Genomic DNA, 20,769 nt, shown 5'->3' on the forward strand with positions numbered 1-20,769 from the left:
CTATCTGTCCTATCTACATATAATATCAGGAATCTTATTAGCATCATAAACGGAGGCATGGGACGCACGGTTCATTGAATATGTCTCAATATATACTCACGAAAATTAATGGTAGATATGTTACTTGACTCCATCTCTCCTCAATGTGCCTCTTTTATGGTTGTCGCTGTAGATCCTGTCTATAAAGTGACTAGACTAGACTATACTATAATAATACTATACAATATTATGCCTATTATATACTAAGGAGCAGCACATACAAACCTGGCAGTACTTTTTGTATATCACATTTAGTATATCATTGAACCTTAAGGTATGTACTAGTTTACTGGTGGAAGGACCTTTTGTAAGTCCGCACGGGTAGGTACCACCACTCCGCCTATTTCTGCCGTGAGCAGTAATGCGTTTCGGTTTGAAGTGTGGGGCAGCCTTTGTAACTACACTGAGACCTTAGACTCATATCTCAAGGTGGGTGGCGGCATTTACGTTGTAAATGTCTATGTGCTCCAGTAATTACTTAACATCAGGTGGCCTGTGATCTCGTACACCCATCTAAACAATAAAAATAATAATTTAAAAATGTACTGCACGAAAATAGGGTGAATGCCTTTTTTAAAACAGTAATTAATCATTTAATACGTAACTACTTTTTTAAAGAATCAATTAATGAAATTAATTAACTCGGACGTGTGCCAGCTAAGCATCTTTAATTAGATGTCCGTTTTTGATTGATCGTAATTGCGTCTGTGGACGGTACTTCAGACAGTATTTGAATGCAAAATTTTTACAGTTGTGTACATATATGGTTTTGTAGAAAGAATAAAAAATACATACTTTAGTCGATTCAGATGATTCTGCAAATGCTACCGGGACTACACAATGAAAATAATATTGCAATCATGTCGCATTTTTTATTGCTCAATACAAAAAGTAGCCGAGAACTCCGCACCTAATGATAACGTTACGCTCTTCCATAGATTAAAGGCCTTATACATACAAACGAGACAACAAACTTTAAGTCATGAGTTCAAAGCTAAAATTCGAAAACTTCTATGACTGTCAGGCCACATGGATGATTCAGACATTTATTGGCGGGCCCCTGACTTGTATTTAAAAACAAATCTTATACTATCAAAAGTAATTTTTGTTTATTTCATAAAAAGGCAAAGAGAAGAGCGGAGATGCCAAGAAATTGCTTGTAGGATTTTATATCAAAATAAAATCTAAGGTGAATCGATAATTGATAGAAGTCAGTCGTGACATTGTTTAGTAACATATAGTATATATCAAGTCATAAATGTATTAATCAGCTAGTATATAGTATGTGCTCATTACACGTTTTCATAAAGATATATTGATCCTAAACTATTTAACTTCGGGCCAGATAAGTAATTCCAATTCTAAGCCATTCAAAGTTCCTCAAAGAGAAGCCGAGGGCTTGGCGAGGAACTGAGGATTGAATGATCTTTCATTAGACCAACAGCTGCCGTAACTTCGAACAAAAAATAATAAAAAAAGAAAATATAAAAAAAGAGGAGAGATGTGGCTGCCCCGAAAAAGCGAAGAAAGAAGAAGGGATGAAGGATTAAGAGAGAAGAGAAGAAAGAAGAGACAGTCCAACCCATCACGAACTCAAGACCGCCACTCATCAACCCGCAGCTCATCCCCCCTGCCTTGATAGGCAGGGAGCTACAAGCCCGGGCAGAGGGGCTTCCCTGACGCAACGACCCCACGGATTTAATCTTCGAATGTGAATGTAAGCTAACAGAAATAAGACGCATGTTGTTGAATACATAGGTTGGTACTCACTACACCTGCATCACTAATAAAATTAATTGAATAACAAAATAAACATAGACATATATACGGTTGTAGGTTTTTCTTTCAACAATCAAACGAGTCTCCTTCTTATTCAATTGCTATTTTTGTAAACAGATTCTTAAAATAAATTTATAATTACGTAATTATGTTGTAATTTTAATTTAATTATTCTAGAATCATAATTATACGACCAAATGCAGGCTTTAAACAGAAGTAAAATTTGTAATATTACATTTGTAAGCTTTGAGAAACATTAAATGTATTTTTAAGCATCAGACATTCCGTTCAGAATATTTCGATTATGAAACACTTTCGATTAAATTTTAAATTTTTACTCGTTTTATTATTTTAATATCATTTACGATATTACCTATTATCCAATTGAAAACGAAGGGATTTTATGGTCACAATTATTGTTAAAAATGTAAAAATCGTAATTACATACATTCAGGTACTTCGTGAAATAAATATCCATAAACGTTTGCATTTTGATACAGATATTATAAAAAAAAATTATATTTAAGAACAATATTCGTAGAAGAAAAAATTCAATACGTTTAATATATTTGATCAATAAAACAATAATAAAAATAATGGGAAAGTTTGTGATACTGAATATATATTTCGTTCACATTGAACTATAGAAACATTATAAATTTAAAATGAGAACACGTAAAATACCGTCTGAAGCACCTAATCACGAAATGATAATGCAATCTGTAACATCATTATCGCATCTAGCCAGACCTCTTGACCTGGAACACTGTAGAGATCCATAATGAGAAGTCGAAGTCACGTTAATCACAACATCATTACTTCGTCACCTGTAAAACCACAAGGGCTGTCATCTACATAAATATTGTTTTAAGACTTTTACCTTTATTTATAGGATGCAATTAATAAAATCCACAACCTTAACATATCCCTTAAATTCTATTTCAAATTAGTGTCAAAATGTATTATTATGTTTCGCGTTAAGTAGCAGCTCACTTTGGCAGTTTTTAAAGTGTTTTTTGACAAACCTATCCTTATTTTCATACCATTAAAAAAAGGAGGTTCTCGATTCAACTGTATTTTTATTATAAAATATGTGTTGCCTTAGTTTATTATGTGTTGCCTCAGTGGTCTAGATGACCCAAAATTGATAAATATTTTTATTTGACTGCTGATGCTTTTTATGTGGTCCCATTTAAATTTTTAATCAAGATCTGACTAGTGGTTTTTTGAAGAAATGTTTGTTTATTTTTTCTTTGTTATCGTTTAATGTCTTAGCTTCTGAATAGATTATTTGTTGTTCGTAAGATTGACCATAGCTATTCCTGCTTGAATCTTCGCAATTGAAGTTTCGAACACACATGGAAGCTGTACAATTCATGATTATGTATAGACGCTAAAGTAACCGGCAAGGTTTCTAGGTAAATCCAAAATCCCCTTTAATGGACTAAGCAATAATATTCGTGATAATGGCAATGTTGATAAAAACAAGTTTAAAATCAATTCTAATCATTTAGCTACCACGCCTTTTATCAACATAAAACGCATCGTGCACAACCTTATAAGTAGCGAGACCACTGCACAAATATTTATTTAGCTACGTTTTTTTTAATTTATAAATCCAGACAAATGTCTCGTATTTTTTAATTCTCAAGATGAAGTTCGGCAAATTTCTCCACGAAAAAAAAAATAAATCTAACGGTTTCTGAAGTCGTCTCATAATGTACTGTGTTGTTGTATAAATTTTAAATTAATTGAAACGAGATTAGTTTCTATTGTTTATATGTGTATGTTAAAAGAAATATCGTATTATAAACCTCTTATTATATCAGGTTTCTGGAAATGAATGACCACGAAAAATTGTCTTTGGAACATTTGTTCATAAAAATTAAAATGTTAGACGCGAAATACAATCTACATAGCTGTAAAAGAAAAGTTTTGTTGCGCAGATATAGAATTCAGAAACCTCGCCGGTAGCCCTGCTGTTGAGATAATCTGTCTGTAGCTTCATGATTTGCTTGTTCTTAAATAAAAAGAGGTAGGTACTGTTGTTACGCGAACTATGTTAAGTGATTGTAAATTATAAGCTTGTTGGTTGCTTGCTGCTCTGTTTGTGCGTACTTATTTTTATTTGCTGTGAAATTTTATTTAAACATTAGATATTGTATTATTTATTTTTAATTTTCTAGATATGTCGTATCTTTGATATCTTAAGACGTGAAGCAAAAACTTTGTACCCCTTTTTACGAAAATTGCGCGGACGGAGGATTATGAAATTTCCCACACTTATAGAGAATATAGGATTTAGCAGAATGATAATATTTTTTTTAATTATGCTTAAAAAATACATTAAACCAATTAAAAAAACATTACACACACTACCATGTATTTGACACTATTGATTGACACACACACGCGTGCATCTTATTTGTTTATTCTCAAACTTTTGTCATTGCTTATAGTTTATGGTCAAATTGAGAATAGAATAATATTGTTTGTCTTTATTATTATTTGTCTAAAGTGTAGTCGTGGCGAAATCTGTGATTATAGAAGTTTAATAGTCTTTGACAATAGAATCATGATAGTGTACAAACTTATAATTTCAATTAATTATAGTCGAATTTCGACTACCAGAGTTCTAGTGGTGGTGTTATTAACTGTTATCAGTACTGTTGATTGTTTTGGTTGGTACGGTTGATTCATTTATTATCTGTAGTAAGAGCTATTGCAGTTTTCATGTGAGATAAATTAAGATTTATTAGGTGCTATTATAGTTACTGCTCTTAATAGGTACTTGATTACGAATCAGTGGAACTTAATTAAGCTGTTGAATTAGATAGATAAATCAAATTTAAGTATGATATTATTAATCATTCAACAGAGAGACGGTGTTATAGAGTATATAATTCCTTAAAATTTTGATCTAAATCATTTTCTTAATGGTAAAATAATTCTGTTCTATTTAGAGGAATATTTTTCAAGAAGAATAAGATTTTATCAATTTAACCACAAAGATAACATTTATTATTATTATTTATTGCCCTTGTAGGCAGACGAGCATACGGCCCACCTGATGGTGAGTGGTTACCGTCGCCCATGGACTTCAGCAATGCTAGGGGCAGAGCCAAGCCGCTGCCTACCGCTTAATACTCTCCACAAGCCTCGTTTGAAGAAGGACATGTCATAGCGCTCAGGAAACACCGTGGAGGGGAGCATATATAACATAAATAAAAATAGATAAAATAATAAGGACTATTGAAGTACTACAAGTACTTTGTTGTCTTTTATAACAGTAAAAGCCTATGTATTATACATACTAATGGAAACTACAATTCGTTCTTCGGTAATGTAAACATTTATTTAACTAGCAAGTGGTCTCCCCATACACCTTTCCGCCTTTAGTACTTGTTATTGAAGCATGTTGTTTCGATGTATTCATAGCGACTATCGATCTTTTATTTAACATTTTGTCGCTATTCCGTTAAATTATTAAGTTTAATAACTAAATAATGAAACCAGAATAGCGGCCACAACAGACACGCGCCATACTTGAAGCTGTTTTTATTTCTCTTGGCTTCCATTATGCGGATACCTCGTTATATCTCGTAGACAGAACTGTAATGTTTGATAAACAAATACGGTGCTTGTTCTTCAAACAGTACGCGCTGCTACACGAGTGTAGACTATTCATAATTTTGTGGAAACGTACGTTGGAGCTCCGTTTTTTTATTTTTGTGAAGACGTCAACCGAGATTCGTTTGAGGGCACTTGTGCATCAACTAACTCGAGTGACGAGTGTTGAAACACTTGTCCAGTTTTACGTGATTCGATATAAATCTTATCTTTTCGTCAAAATGTTTTGTTTTGTTTGTTCAACGGTGTTCATTGCGGGAATATCTTATCTTATCTTATACCTTTAAAAGAGCAATTCTTGTATATTTTGTATATAGTATAATCTGAATCTAGGAAACGGCTCCAACGATCTTCATAAAATTTAGTATACAGGGGATTTCGGGGGCGAAAAATCGCCTAGCTACGATTTATTTTCAGAAAATGTTGTTTTAGTCGTGTTTTCAATAATCAACTTTATCGACAATCAACTTTATGACTCTTCCCGACATCTATTGGCGAATAATAATACTATTTTTCTTAATTGAGAGCAACTAACTGCTTTAATGACACAATAACACTAAAGCTACTTCAGCAGATGGCGTTGTTAAGCAACCCGAAGCTAATGAGTGTTTGGTTTAAGGTTTTACAAAGAAAATTAGAATATTTCATCATTTCATCAATAATGTAATTCGTATTTAAATATAAGTTCTAAAAAACGTCGTCTTTTGAAGTCGTCGTGGCCTAAAGGATAGGACGTCCGGTGCATTCGTGTTGAGCGATGCACCGGTGTTCGAATCCCGCAGGCGGGTACCAATTTTTCTAATGAAATACATACTCAACAATTGTTCACGGTTGACTTCCACGGTGAAGGAATATATCATCGTGTAATAAAAATCAAACCCGCAAAATTATAATTTGCGTAATTACTGCTGGTAGGACCTCTTGTGAGTCCGCGCGGTTAGGTACCACCACCCTGCCTATTTCTGCCGTGAAGCAGTAATGCGTTTCGGTTTGAAGGGCGGGGCAACCGTTGTAACTATACTTGAGACCTTAGAACTTATATCTCAAGGTGGGTAGCGCATTTACGTTGTAGATGTCTATGGGCTCCAGTAACCACTTAACACCAGGTGGGCTGTGAGCTCGTCCACCCATCTAAGCAATAAAAAAAAAACACAATTTATAATAAAAAAAACCGCTCGTAAAATACAGCAAAGCTCGGACATCATCTATATATAGATAGTGTTGATAATAACGGATGTGAGACTAGCCACGGACGCACATTAGAACTGTATTTTTAAGACAGCAGTCTAGCTTGGTCCCAATCCGCGCTTCTGTGCACCGAAATGGTGGAGTCCAGTTAAGTAAACGACATTGCTTCCCGTTCTAGCTGTCATTTAGTATGTCGCTGGCAGACTAAAAGGCTGTTGTTAATTTAAGTATGTTCCGTTGAACTAGTATTAAGTTGCTGTTCAGTTATGAAATTACTGAAGAATTTACGGAACACATCTTAAATTATGCTGACTGATTATATAGAATCAATGGTGGCATGAAAAGTAGAAATACTTATGATGTGATATATCGAGGTGGATTTTGGCTAGCTATTAAAATGAGTGCAGTCACAATTCAGTGTACATATTTTAATGATCATTTATCTACACTTCTACATCTACACTAATATTATTAAGAGGAAAGATTTGTTTGTTTATTTGTATCGAATAGGCTCCAAAACTACTGAACCGATTTGAAAAATTCTTTCACTGTTTCGAAGCTACACTATTCCCGAGTGACATAGGCTATAATCTTTTTTGAAAAAAATTAGGGATCCTTACTAAAACTCCAATGATATAACCCAAGGTGTAAAAAAATTACCTAAAATATTCTTTACATCGCGTGCCTATTGATCATAGAATAAAATAATGTACTACGACTTTGTAGAACACATTATTATTTACAAAAAGTGTCGGGGCAGCATATGTCTAACTATTTATTTATTTTATTGCCGCAATAAGTGTTTTTTTTTTATTTTAAATAATAAAACAATGTAAAATATCGTTGAAATTTTTGTTATAGACCCGAGCGAAGCCGGCGGGGGCCGCTTGTAATAATATATTAAATATAGTAAGAAAAATAATCATGTCATCCGGCCCCAAATTAGGATTCCCTATTTTATGGATACCAGAGACTGACATATACTTTTAAATATATACAAATAAAGAGCAAACAAACCTATTCAATAGTAAGTAAACCTATTCAAGTAATGGTAGGCAGCGGCTTGGCTCTGCCCCTGGCATTGCTGACGTCCATGAGCGACGGTGACCACTTCCCATCAGGTGGGCCGTATGCCTACAAAGGCAATAAAAAAATCATCTCACAATATTTACCTGATGTGGGAATCGAACACAGGGCCCTCGGCGCGACAGTCAGGTGCGAACCACTGCACCACCGAGTCAATCAGTCAATAAATTACTGAAACAATTCTTGACAGTTTATTTTCCTTCGAACCGTTTGTCGAAAACTAAACTTAAAAACAATAGGCGGCACATGAATCTACATTAAAATCTAGACAAAGCAATTTCAAACAACTTAAGAGACAACGGCGAATATATCTATGAAACAGTTCTCTACTTATTAATTCTTGGCACATCTCGCGGTCCCTCTGTACATCCGTACCGGAGAAACGTTCTCCCTCAAACGGCACATTTGAGGCCGCAAATCGAATACTCCACAGAATCTTCCATAGTCCTCTGTAAATGACATGCCGTAAAACTTAAATGAAACTCGTGTGGTCTTTGTTCTTAATCCAAAACGCCTTTAGAGGTACGCAGTAACTTAAATACAATAGTCTATTTTATATATGGGATTTGTTCGAATGTGATTTTTAGAAAAGCATGAACAAAGATGTGTTCGCATTTAACTGTTGATTCTTAACGAAATTTCAAGTGGCTATACAAGTCTCAATGTACATAGTTCTTGGAACTAAAGGTAATTTTTTGTATGAACGGTTCTTTGTAGGCAACGAGATTAATTAGTATTTATTTACAATTTTATATATTTTTTTTTTTGTCGAGCACTAAACTGCATATACCTTCAGTCCTTTGATACCCACTGCTGGGCATAGGCATCCTCCTTTTATGCCATAATGTTCCATCGCCCATTTTCCATTCTCATCCCCACGTCCGCGATGCCGTCCTGACCATGTAATCGGTCCATCAGACTGTAGGTCTTCTCAATGGTCTTCTCAGTGGGTCGCTTTTCCGATCCGGTGGTAGATTCTACGAAGCACTGCTCTTTCTAGGGCCAGTGTTAGCAACACTCGCAATTTGAGTCGTGTGAGTGAGTTCACCTACACATTAGAGTGAAGCTGAAATAGCCCCTCAAGGCTATCGGCATAGGCAGGGAAAAAAAGAAGAATAAAAGTGTTCTAAGGTAACATTTACTTAACATTTACTCTTCTTAATGAGAATATTACAGGAGAATAATATTAATTGTGATAAATTTGTAAACAATACTATAAAAAGTTCATCGACTATAAAACGTGGGATTCATAAAAAAAGGAATCAGGAAATCGATATCACGATTTCTAAATCCGTTCCCAAAAGTGGCGAGTACTTACTTGTTCAATTTTGCCATGTTCCGTTATGTGTGTATAGGCAGCATCGAGACGGCCGCGTCGACCCGGGCGGGCGGCGCGCGTGTAAATTTACTCGAGTCATTATTCGATCTAAATTTGTCACCTCGTTAATATTTTAAATACCGTTTTTGGTTGTTTTTTTAAAGTGCGATTCCGGCTTACAGTTAATTAAACAAACTCGAGCAGCGGAATTACGAAAAGCAAACGTCATCGGCGCGTGCACGGGCGCTCGTTTTTTGTGAAAACCCGTAACTGTTTCGTATGAGATCGGTGAAACCGGACTGTTTACGCTTCAACGTTTGCATTCCGTATTGTATTTGATAATGATACATGTTATTACGTTATTAAAGTTACAATTTAAATGGTTGGTTATGTAAAAAAATCACGGGAGCTTTGTAACAATGAACAATGGTTACTTTCACAGGTAATTCGTCTTGTTGTCTTTTATTATCTATGCCTGGACGTTAATGTTCCCAGTTTTCAATTTTTGCGTCTTCAAACAAATTAATTATTACAAAAAAAAATGTATGATGTTTCAATACGCTGCAAAATTCGCGAATCTGAACTAAACCTTTTGTAAATCTAGTTTAATGTGATTTTGGTTTGCTGGATGCAAATTCATCCCGGGAGTTTAATTCGTTTTTTGCACGTATCATTGAAATTGTTCATTTTCTGATATGAAATATCTATGAAAAAATTAAGAATGAAAAATGAAAAAAAGGTCTTCTAAACATAAAATTAAAACATTGCGAGACTTCGTTAAACAGCATCCATTTTAAAACAATGCCATCTTAAAATTTACTGGATATATATAAATAAATATTTTAATTGCAACAAGATTGAAGTCATTATTTGTATTTTAAGGTTACAGCAAAAACATTTAAGATCCGGGTAGGCGAGAATACTCAAAGATCCTACTACAGAAAAATATTATCAACTTCAAGCCGCTTAGTCTTCACAAATTACCGGCCTAAGAATACTACTTATCTAAAATGTTTCTCGGAGTTAACTATAATTCTTGTTACAGGTAATAACATTTTACAGTGAAACCGGTGGCAACTAAAAACTCGAATATGTATCTGTTTGAGCCGTATTTAATAATACACATTTTATAATTATACAAAGATACAAACATGTTTAGTTTTGTTTATTTTTATTTATTGCTTAGATGGGTGGACGATTCATGACCCATCTGGTGTTAGATAGTCAGCGCGTCCTATAGACATAGAAGCTTAAATACGCTGGTTGTACTCAAACTTCAACGCATTACTGGTTCACGGAGAAATAGTTAGGGTGGAGGTATCTATCAATGCGGATTCCCAAGACAACATATCATCATTCTCCTGTCCTTCTCCCAGTCATCTGGGGTCAGCTTAATATGTCTTCTCCTTCCATACTCCTCTATCATATACCATCTTCGCTCACTACCCTCTTACACATATCGTCTTTCACGCAATCCATCCATTTCTTCTAAGCTCTATCTACCTCTTCCTCACAAGACGACATATCGTCTTCTCGCAATAAAATTGCATAATCTTAAAACTTACAAATTTTACGGGAGAGTGTTTTAAAGGTTTAATGTGATATTATGAATACTAATCATCTTTGCAACATTTATTTTTATTTTTTAACATTTACATTATCTGTCTTTTAAAGTAAGATAAAATTATGTATAATTTTGTTAAAAGTAGTCAAAATATAGGTAAACAAAAAAAAAACAAAAAAAACTACGCTCTCTTGACAGTATTTATGAGAAAAATACTGGTGATACCAAATGAGTCCGCATATTAACTCAATTTCGAATATTTTTGGAAATTGTATATGACATCTACAACGGAAATGCGCCACCCGCCTTGAGATATAAGTTCTAAGGTCTTAAGTATAGTTACAACGACTGCCCTAGCCGTCTAACGGAAACGCATTACTGCTTCACGGCAGACATAGGCAGGGCGGTGGTACCCACCCGCGCGGACTCACAAGAGGTCCTACCACCAGTATCTCGTTTACTTGTGTTTACTTGTATTTACTTGTATTTTGTAGGTATAAGAGCAATGCCGGTGGCGGGCGGTCGTGGTCGCGCGGGCGGCGTGGGGTAGCATGGCCACGCTGCTGCTACTGCTGGCCACGGCGGCGGCCGCCCGACTCGGGGACCTCGCCAGGCGTGATACGGGCGATATTTTCACCTTAATAGGTATGTCACGATTATATAATACGACTAGCCGTACTCGCCCGCTTCGCTGGGCATTTAAAATTAACATTATTATTTCTCACCCCAATTTTAATAGGTATAATGTTTGGATTTTTAAATGGCATTGGTCCAATGGACTTGAGGTTTTGACCGATGGTTTTGTGTTTGACAGTAGAATTGACGACAGTGTTTCCTAGTCGCTTAGCTTCGAAGAGCTCGTGATGTGGATGTTATAACCTATTTACGGCTAACAAAAAAAAAGTACTAATCCCTTACACTTAAAAGAACATGAATTTTAAAATATTGTTAACTTAAGCATAGAGGTTCTAATAAAAAAAAAATTTTTCTTATTTTTTTTCTTCTTTTTCTTGTGATTTTTTAGGAGAAGAATGTGGGGCTGCGCTATGCGCAGAGCACGGGGCTGGTCAAGGCGCTGAAGATGGCATAGGATGCGCCTGCGTTTGTCCGCAGCGAGCTCCCTTGTTCAGGGAAGACAGAGAGCTATGCGTCGATGATCTACCAGGTAACAAAAACAATTTCTATCTAGAGTATTAAGCAGTAGGCAGCGGCTTGGCTCTGCCCCTGGCATTGCTGTAGTCCACGGGCGATGGTAACCACTCACTATCAGGTGGACCGTATGCTCGTTGCCTACAAGGGTAATAAAAAAAGGCAGACCAGCTTACAGTCCACAATTGTGCGTCGTCCATACTTATAAACCCTTCAGTAAATGAAAGCCATGGAGTCTTTAAGGAATTCTCTTAACAACATCATTGAAATCAAACGCGCAAATAATAATCATTTTAACTTCGTTACTCCGCGACAGGCTTAAGATATCTTCTATTAAAATAACGCAATTTCACTAAGTATTTAGTCTGAGAATACCTACGTGCTTAATAAGTGTATTTAGTTTTACAAAGAATCTACATTACCGTGTAAGCTACTTATGATAGAATAGAACGCACTGAATAGAATCCTAAGCGTAGATAGCTAAGTGATGCTTCTAAACAGGATTAAATCTTGGAACTTATAAGCCAGCTTTGACACAAATACAATCTAAAAGCAATGTGTCGATAAAATTTGCTGCGCTATCCCTTAATATACACGCGATTCAAATTCAGTGGTAGAGTCAGCGAAGCACTGCTTTTGCTAAGGCCACTGATATCAATTCTCTCAGGCTAACTCCGTACGTTTACCTACTGATGCGTGAGTAGTTGGAATAGCCCCATAGGCTACCAGACATTAGGTATGGAAAAAAAATATATAATAATATTATCGTATTATCCTGAGTATAATGAGTATATCAGAGGAAGTGTGAAAGTGGCCCCGGTAAGCAACAAATTAAGGAGCGGACGGTTAGCGTGGTATGGACATGTGATGCGTAGAGAGAAGATGCATGTGACTAGGAGATGTATGGAAATGGTAGTGCAAGGTAGAGGGGGAAGAGGTCGACCGAAGAAGACATGGATGGAGTGTGAATGACGATATGAGAGAGAGAGGAGTGAGTGTTGATATGACGGCTGATAGAAGAGAATGGAAGAGAAAAATTAGCTGTGCCGACCCCACCTAGTGGGATAAGGTGGAGAAAAAGAAGAAGATTATCGTATTATCCTAAGCTTAAATTTTTAAATGAAATACATGAAAATTGAAATTTATTGCAATAATCTAATCCTGTGAGAATAGGTTCGGCCTATTATCGGCGAACTTCATCAATTCCAATTTGAAAGGTCATTGTACTTCAACCTTATGTCCCTAAGTGTTCTACTAGGGACTATCAATTACCACCTGGTGCTGCGCAATCAGAGATCCATTTTTCAATGACCTTAACGCATACTATCGCCATTTTTAAAATCAGCACAGACCATGTTATTTTTTATCCCAACTTAACACAACAAGTTAATACTTATAGCTTACAAGGGAACTTAAATCACATAAAGTATATTACAATATGTAAATTTTGTGAACTTAATCTCACGCATTTTCGCTAATTCGGTTATTTATCGATTTAAAATACCGAGGCTCGTAACTTACATCGTTGTTATTAAACTTTTGATGTTAATACGTGCTATTTGTCCAGTTCGTTCTTAATAACGCAATGGATTCACGAAGTATGAAATGAATAAACGAGATGTCCACTAAAAACTTCAACACGTGAATCAGTGATTTTATCAACAATTTTTTCTGTATTTTTATTGTTTCATTAATATTTGACATCTGCAGTCCTATATTTTGTTTTGTAAATAATGTAAACGGACTGTTCATGCATGTGGCACGCATTATGCATGTGACTGGGAGATATAATGGAAATGGTAATGCAAGGTAGAGGAGGAAGAAATCGGCCGAAGAAGACATGGATGGAGTATGTGAATGACGATACGAGAGAGAGAGAGGAGTGAGTGTTGAGCTGACGGCTGATGGAAGAAAATGGAAATTAGCTGTGCCGACCCCACCTGGTGGGATACGGTGAAGAAAAACAAGACTGTTCATAATTTATAGATAAGAATTAAAAAGTATAATAGTTTAAAATAAATTATTGTGCACTTCGCGTTGTATCAGCATGCTTCCTCGACTACGGCTCACGCAGGAGCCAATCACCGTCGATGCCCTAGACATATCCTTAATGATCCTTCCGATCCATTAACAGTGTATTTAGACGCCAGCAGCTCTAGCAGTAGGAGCACGCTTAGGGACCTTGGTAATCGTACTTGTCGAACTCAGCAAACAATCCGACGTGCAACCTAATCCATATGTCAGCCCGCTGAGTTTCTCGCCGGATTTTCTCAGCGGGTCACGATTCTGATCCTGTAGTAGATACATTCTTGAAGCAGCCCTTGAGCTGTTAGATTTACTTCGGAGGAGCTCGGGCTGCTGTGAGCAAACCCCACCTCCCAGGCTGAGCCCATGTTATCCACCTGTCTTGGTGAAACTGGAAAGGCCTCCGGGCCAACAGTAATCCTTCCTTCATAAAAAAATATCAGCATGCTTTGGATATACCGTATTCAAAATTATATGCATTTTATATTGGTTCAACCATGCATTGAAAGATCAAATGGATCTGGCAAATCTGAGTCGCATAGGCCTTTTCCGATTTCGGAACACCACCGAATAAACACAATACTACCGGTTAATTGTCGCACAAAATTATATTTAATGTTATGCAAGAGCATTTATTACCAGTGAAATATATACGTCGTACATTATACATTTTGTACGTACAAATAAGGAACGTTTTCGGATATTTATCAACGTTAAATTGGCAGTGTATTATTATTTGCAGAATGCGCACTGGCAACATTCGGGACTGGCCTAAGCAATCAACGGATACCATTCGTTTATCTACCTCTGAAAGGTCAAATCATTCATCCTTCAAGAGAAATTACTTTTCAAAGTGAGTATTTCAACAATAAATCATAATTTAATGTGCAGCATATTCAGAATTCGATTGCGATTGATTTTTTCCTTACCTATTCGCTGGTGGCCGGACGGGCAGGTGAGCTCACGGGTTCAACCTGAGAGAATTTGCTAACACTATCCTTAGCAAGAGCAGTGCTTTGCAGTATCTACCACCGCATAGGAACTGCGACCCACTGAGAAGATCCGGCGATAAACTCAGTGAGCTGTGTGTATGGGTACCAATAAAAGATGCGATGAAAGCCAACCTTGTCTTGAGTGGTTACTGTCGGCAATAGTCACTGGTGACTGTTGACGTCTTCATTATAACGCGGCAGGGGTAGCACGCAGCGGCTTTGTCGGAGGTCAGTTTTGAGATTGGTTTCTAAAAGTCATTTGTAAATTGCATAAGGCATGTCTTCAACGTCGCTCATGGTTGAATAGGAACCTATTCATATTATCATATCATATTATATTATATATTCATATAGGAATCGCATGTGTGTTTCGTTAAAGCCGATTTTTAAGGAGCCAGTGCCGACATCAACTCTTTTTAAAATATTCTAAGAAGTTTTACTGGAGGAACCATTCTTACCTTTTACGAATTTAGCCTTAATTACCTTAGTTTTCTAGTGGAACTGCTTAATTCTGTTTCAATCGCATCGGATAATTTGCAATATAGAACTCTAATGCTCTTTAGATACATTCTAGTTTTACCTGTCAGAAAAACAAATTGACACCTGAGCCGCCTGAAAAATATATTTTTTCTCCCTTTTTTTTATTACTTAGATGGGTGGACGAGCTCACAGCCAACCTGGTGCTAAGTGGTTACTGGAGCCCATAGACATCTACGCCGTAAACGCCCACCCACCTTGAGATATAAGTTCTAAGGTATCAAGTATAGTTACAGCGACTGCCCCGCCCTTCAAACCGAAACGCATTACTGCTTCACGGCAGAAATAGGCAGGGTGGTGGTACCTACCCGCGCGGACTCACAAAAGGTCCTACCACCAGTAAAGTTCCCTGTTAGTACTATTCAGGATATTAGATCCAAGTTATATAATTATTTTTTTGTTATCGGCCCTTGATGCGTTTGCATGTTTTCAAGTTAATCAGAACATCTCGAACGACGTTGAAAGATTCCGTTCCATATAATCATATACGAGTATATCAAACTAATAGAGACGTTCTAAAATTTTAAGATCTAAAACCCAAAATGATTTTATTTCAGACGTCAAAACTCCTATATGCGCTGTATCAGGAGCTCAGTTTCTTACACGCAAAGGCTTCGTTGACATACGAAACACGCTAGACGCGGATGTACCTTTCAACTTATTTCGAGACGAAGGCCGAACTTTCCTTCAGGTGAGACTTAAAACTTATGTAGGAACTTAAAATTTCAAGACAATCAACAATCTTTTAATGAGTATTTTTTTTGTCCTTTATTGATGCACAAAACAAATTACAACCATAGAAATTATAAGTTTAAATATTTAATATAACAATCTGGATTGCAATTCAAAACAGGTGCAATACAGAAAAATTATAACAACTGAACAGATGCCTAAATACCTTGTGTATATATACATGTATATACATACACACATACGCTCACACACACAACCGCACGCACACTCACACACATATTAAGTTACTATCTAATTAAATTAAATCTAATGTATCATTAACTGGACAATATTAATTATTTGAGAATATTTTTAACTAATTTACAATATTTATAAAAACTATTTTCAAATAAATCAAGATTAGTATTGTAATAAAGGATGTACTTTTCTACTTGTAACGAACACATATAATATAAATTCCTAAGGAAAAGCTCTAAGCGAATTTAAACGAGAATCGTATTGAAAAAAACATTACACCAAAAAATCGAAAACTGCATGCAGGATTTGAATATCAGAGTGGTTGCTTCGCTTAATACGAAGCATACCCTTGGGCGTCACATCCTTAAGGCTACGACTACTATAATATAATACTACTATAATATTGTATTTTTCTTCGGTCTTCACAAATCGTTGTATTGTTGCCTACGTATATGGATACCGTTTTTTTGTTCATGGAATTCGTTTTTTTTATTTTTATTCGTAATTTTTTATTTCTTTTTGCAGTATTGTTTTCAATAGACAAAGCTATGTACATTATTACAGGTTTACTGAGTGCATATACCATTTAGATTGCAATCCAGATTAAATTTAGGTACCTACTATTTGTACGATTTAGCTAATTTGTACTGTAATGATTGTAATTTGTTTTGTGCATCAATAAATTAAAAAGACAACTAAATATCGACGAATAATACCTGAATCACCCGTGAGCACGATAAACTGTAAATAATTTGAAACATTCGAAATAATAAAATGAAAAGAACACCTTAAAAACCTAAGCCTTAAAAGTGTTTTTATATACCTATATGTGCTATATTAATGTTAATATTTCTCTGACTTTAAACACAGACGGAATGTTGTTAGCCTCATTTTTTTGTTACATTTGTGGCGTTTAAGAACGCACCTTTTTATGATGCATAAGCCGGAACGGACGAGAGGAGAATATAGTCTGTGACACGGGAACTTTTTACCGCCAAAAATTTAAAACGTAAAAATAATTTATAATGTTTAATAGCTAATATAATAAATAATAACTTAGAATTGTTTATGTCGCTACAACAATAACATTTCTATTGTTTCAACTGAGGTGTTAATTACATAAAACACGACTTTACGGCGAAATAAAGAAGGGACTCTATATGGACTCCCTCACATTCATACCTATTTGGTTCTTGTGATGCTATCAATAAATGCTCTAATTGTTTTTTTTTATTTATTCATTTGCTACTTTAGTGGAACGGTGAGAATGATGTTCGTGCACGTATGACAGGACGTGTTATGCTGGTGCGTCTGCTTTGTCGGGACGTGGCCGCCACGCCTAATTCACCATTAGACCTCCGCGGAGTATTCACGCCATGCGTCGCGTTCCGAGTACAAGGAACACCCCCGAAAGCCTATATAAGTACGTCTATAAATATCTCCCCTAGTAGAAACGACTAAAAACTTATTTTTTCATATTCGAGGATTGAAAGGCTATTTGGTTTAAGCGACATTTACCTTTTTTTTATTTTTATTGCATAGATGTGTGGACGAGCTCACAGCTTACTTGGTGTTAAGTGGTTACTGGAGCCCATAGACATCTACAACGTAATTGCGCCACCCACCTTGAGATATAAGTTCTAAGGTCTCAGTATAGTTACAACGGCTGCCCCACCCGTCAAACCGAAACGCATTACTGCTTCACGGCAGAAATAGATAGGTATTTGTAATTAAAGATGCGTTTTATTTGGTATTAGCATCAACAGTTCGATGTTTTTAATTGAACTTCAATTAACTTTACTGCATTGAAATAGCTGAATAAGTTTTTTTTTTTTATGAAACTTATTCCAAAATTTTAAAATTTAAAATTATAAATGGCTCTCTTGTAAAGTTGCAGAAATGTCGCTTAAACAAAATAACCTTTCACCTCTCGATATGATCAATCTCAAACATCAACTTTATCAATTAGTTTATAAACGAAACCTAGACATTAATAATGTATTGAATAATTCGTCATAGAATAATAAAATGATGTATTATTCATTTCTAGACGTATCAGAGGTTCAGTTTGCGCCAAACGCCCATGTATCGGACGCCGCGACCACATCAGGACTTTCCATCTCCGAATATGTTGCTATCGGAATAAGCTCCTTATTGCTCGGCCTCATATATATTGCCTCGGTACTCCTTTTCTTACATATTCGTAAACGCAGAAAAACCTCTAGCGAAGACAAAAGGCGGCAAGGATCAAATAAGAAAGACGTCCTTCCTATCACGGAACGAGATATAATTAGAATTAATAACGAACGTATGCAGTCTTTGCCGAATGCAATGAGACAAGATGATGGCATGATCAAGAAGAATCCACTATTAAGCAACACGTACACAGATCACAAAGGTTTTATTAGTGACGCCAGCAATATATCGGATTCTGATGATTTTGGTGATAGCAGTGTTATGAGTGATGACAACCTGTATCATGTAAGTTAGTTGCTTTTATTTTATTGCTTAGATGGTTGGACGAGCTCAAAGCTCACCTGGTGTTTAGCGGTTACTGGAGTGCACAGACATTTACACCGTAAATGCCGCCACCCACCTTGAGATATCAGTTCTAAGGTCTCAGTATAGTTACAACGGCTGCCCCGCCATTCAAACCGAAACGCATTACTGCTTTACGACAGAAATAGGCAGGGACGTGGTACCTACCCGTGCGGACTCACAAGAGGTCCTACCACCTTTTTATATTTCACAATATATATGTAGAATAGGGATCGCAGCGCATAAAATAAAACTTCCACTGTTCCAAAATCTTCTGTTATTATAATAAAAAATATATCTAACACCTTTTTTACGCCTTAACCGTTTTCGCCATCTTCCTTTTTCTCTGTCATTCTGCCTGTCATTCTCTTTTCCCTTTCTTTCCATTTTCTCTCACTCACATCTTAAAGCTCCGTTCCACACTTTTTTCATTCGATCCGTTCTTAACAATCCTACATATATGTGGGGAGTGTTATTTTTATTACGTTTTTTCAGTTTGTTTTTTTTTTAAATATTTATTTTGTGCCTGTTGTACCTTAAGTATTAATGGCAACATTCTATTAGGTTCAGAAAAAGATAGTAGTTTAAGGTTAGAGAGGGAAGTTCAAAAATGGAATAGTTTTAGAAAAGACGTGTACGAAGCGATTGTGAAGTAAAATAAAGAATTTCGCTATATTCATCCCACTTTTACTTATGAACGATCCCACAACTATTTTGGGGGCTCGTCCGGGATTGAGAAAAGTATCAGTGTGGAAGAACTATGAAGATTTACGAAGATATTATCAACAAAATACAAGCAACCGGCAAGTCATTCTGAATTTGTTTTACCAACCCGCGCTAGAATAAAACTAAGGTAGTAGTACAACAGTTTGTTCAAAGTCATTCAAGAAATCGAGCACGTTAGACTGTATTACCGATACAATCGCTGCACCGAATGCTTCGGGATGCGGATTATGATCCGATGTTTGAAATGCATATTTGAAAAAATGCTTCGGGACACTGTTTATTACGTCATTATAAATTAATATTTTTTACGACTAAATATACGAAGATGAAATGAAAATAGGATGTTCAAGACGGCAAGTTTTACGATTACTGCACTTTACGAGTAACGATTATTCGCGTTTTACGAAGAAAGTTATTATGATGATAAGAAGATTTTGCGAATATTAAGACTTAACGAATATCAGACGTTGCACATACGACTTGACATTACGACTTAACAAAAAATTTACGAATAACATTTTATAAGAAGGTTAAAAACACAAGAACATCGATTTATTTCGAAAATTCAAAACTTAGGTAAGGACCCATTAAATATGCCGCCGAAGAAGGATATTAAAGAAGCAGAAGATCGCGAATCTCGAAATGACCCACCTTATATCCCGTTCCGTGATTTGGAGGAGTCAATAACAACTTTTAGTGGCGATGATACTTACCCTATATTATTATGGTTTGACGAATTGGAGGATACGGCACAACTGATGAACTGGACGGAAACCGAAAAACTTATCTATGCAAAACGCCTGCTTCGTGGAACTGCCAAGTTATTTTTACGGTCACTAGGAGGTGTGAAAGATTGGGCAAAGCTAAAGAATGAACTCGAAGAAGAATTTGGTCCGAAACTAAATAGTGCTGCTATACATAAGAATCTCAGTTCACGAAAAATGAAAAGGGATGAGACGTACCAGCAGTATTTTCTCCACATGAAAGAGTGTGCACTTCACGGTAATATTGAAGACGATGCTCTTATAGAATATGTTATCGATGGCATCCGAGACAGTGAGTCTAACAAATCTATGTTGTATGGTGCATCAAACCTTAAAGATTTCCGTAAGAAATTGAAGGACTACAGTGATATGAAGAATAAAATATCAAACCGCCCCACTACGTCTAATACCACTCCTCAACGTCCTCAAATTCGAAGAAACTACAACGGGAAGCGATGCTTTAACTGTGGTGACTTAGATCATCAAGCACCAGCTTGTAAGAAG

General features: G+C 36.0%; 1 protein-coding gene across 3 annotated transcripts in view; it reads left to right on the top strand.

Moving 5' to 3' along the window:
* The window catches only part of LOC114243469 (uncharacterized), an 88,118-nt gene that overhangs the window by 55,307 nt on the left and 12,042 nt on the right, over positions 1-20,769 (top strand). For 2 of the 3 annotated variants that reach the window (XM_028174979.2, XM_089735147.1), the window contains 6 exons: positions 11,099-11,249; positions 11,629-11,769; positions 14,521-14,631; positions 15,865-15,998; positions 17,492-17,660; positions 18,288-18,718. In XM_028174979.2, the coding sequence (XP_028030780.2) occupies positions 11,156-11,249; positions 11,629-11,769; positions 14,521-14,631; positions 15,865-15,998; positions 17,492-17,660; positions 18,288-18,718 (1,080 nt within the window). In that variant the 5' untranslated portion in view covers positions 11,099-11,155. Of the gene's footprint in view, positions 1-11,098; positions 11,250-11,628; positions 11,770-14,520; positions 14,632-15,864; positions 15,999-17,491; positions 17,661-18,287; positions 18,719-20,769 lie in introns of those variants that run through there. The other variant, XM_089735148.1, reaches the window with a different exon arrangement.

The sequence above is a fragment of the Bombyx mandarina genome, chromosome 19, assembly GCF_030267445.1.
Source record: "Bombyx mandarina strain Sakado chromosome 19, ASM3026744v2".
Taxonomy (NCBI): Eukaryota; Metazoa; Arthropoda; class Insecta; order Lepidoptera; family Bombycidae; genus Bombyx; species Bombyx mandarina.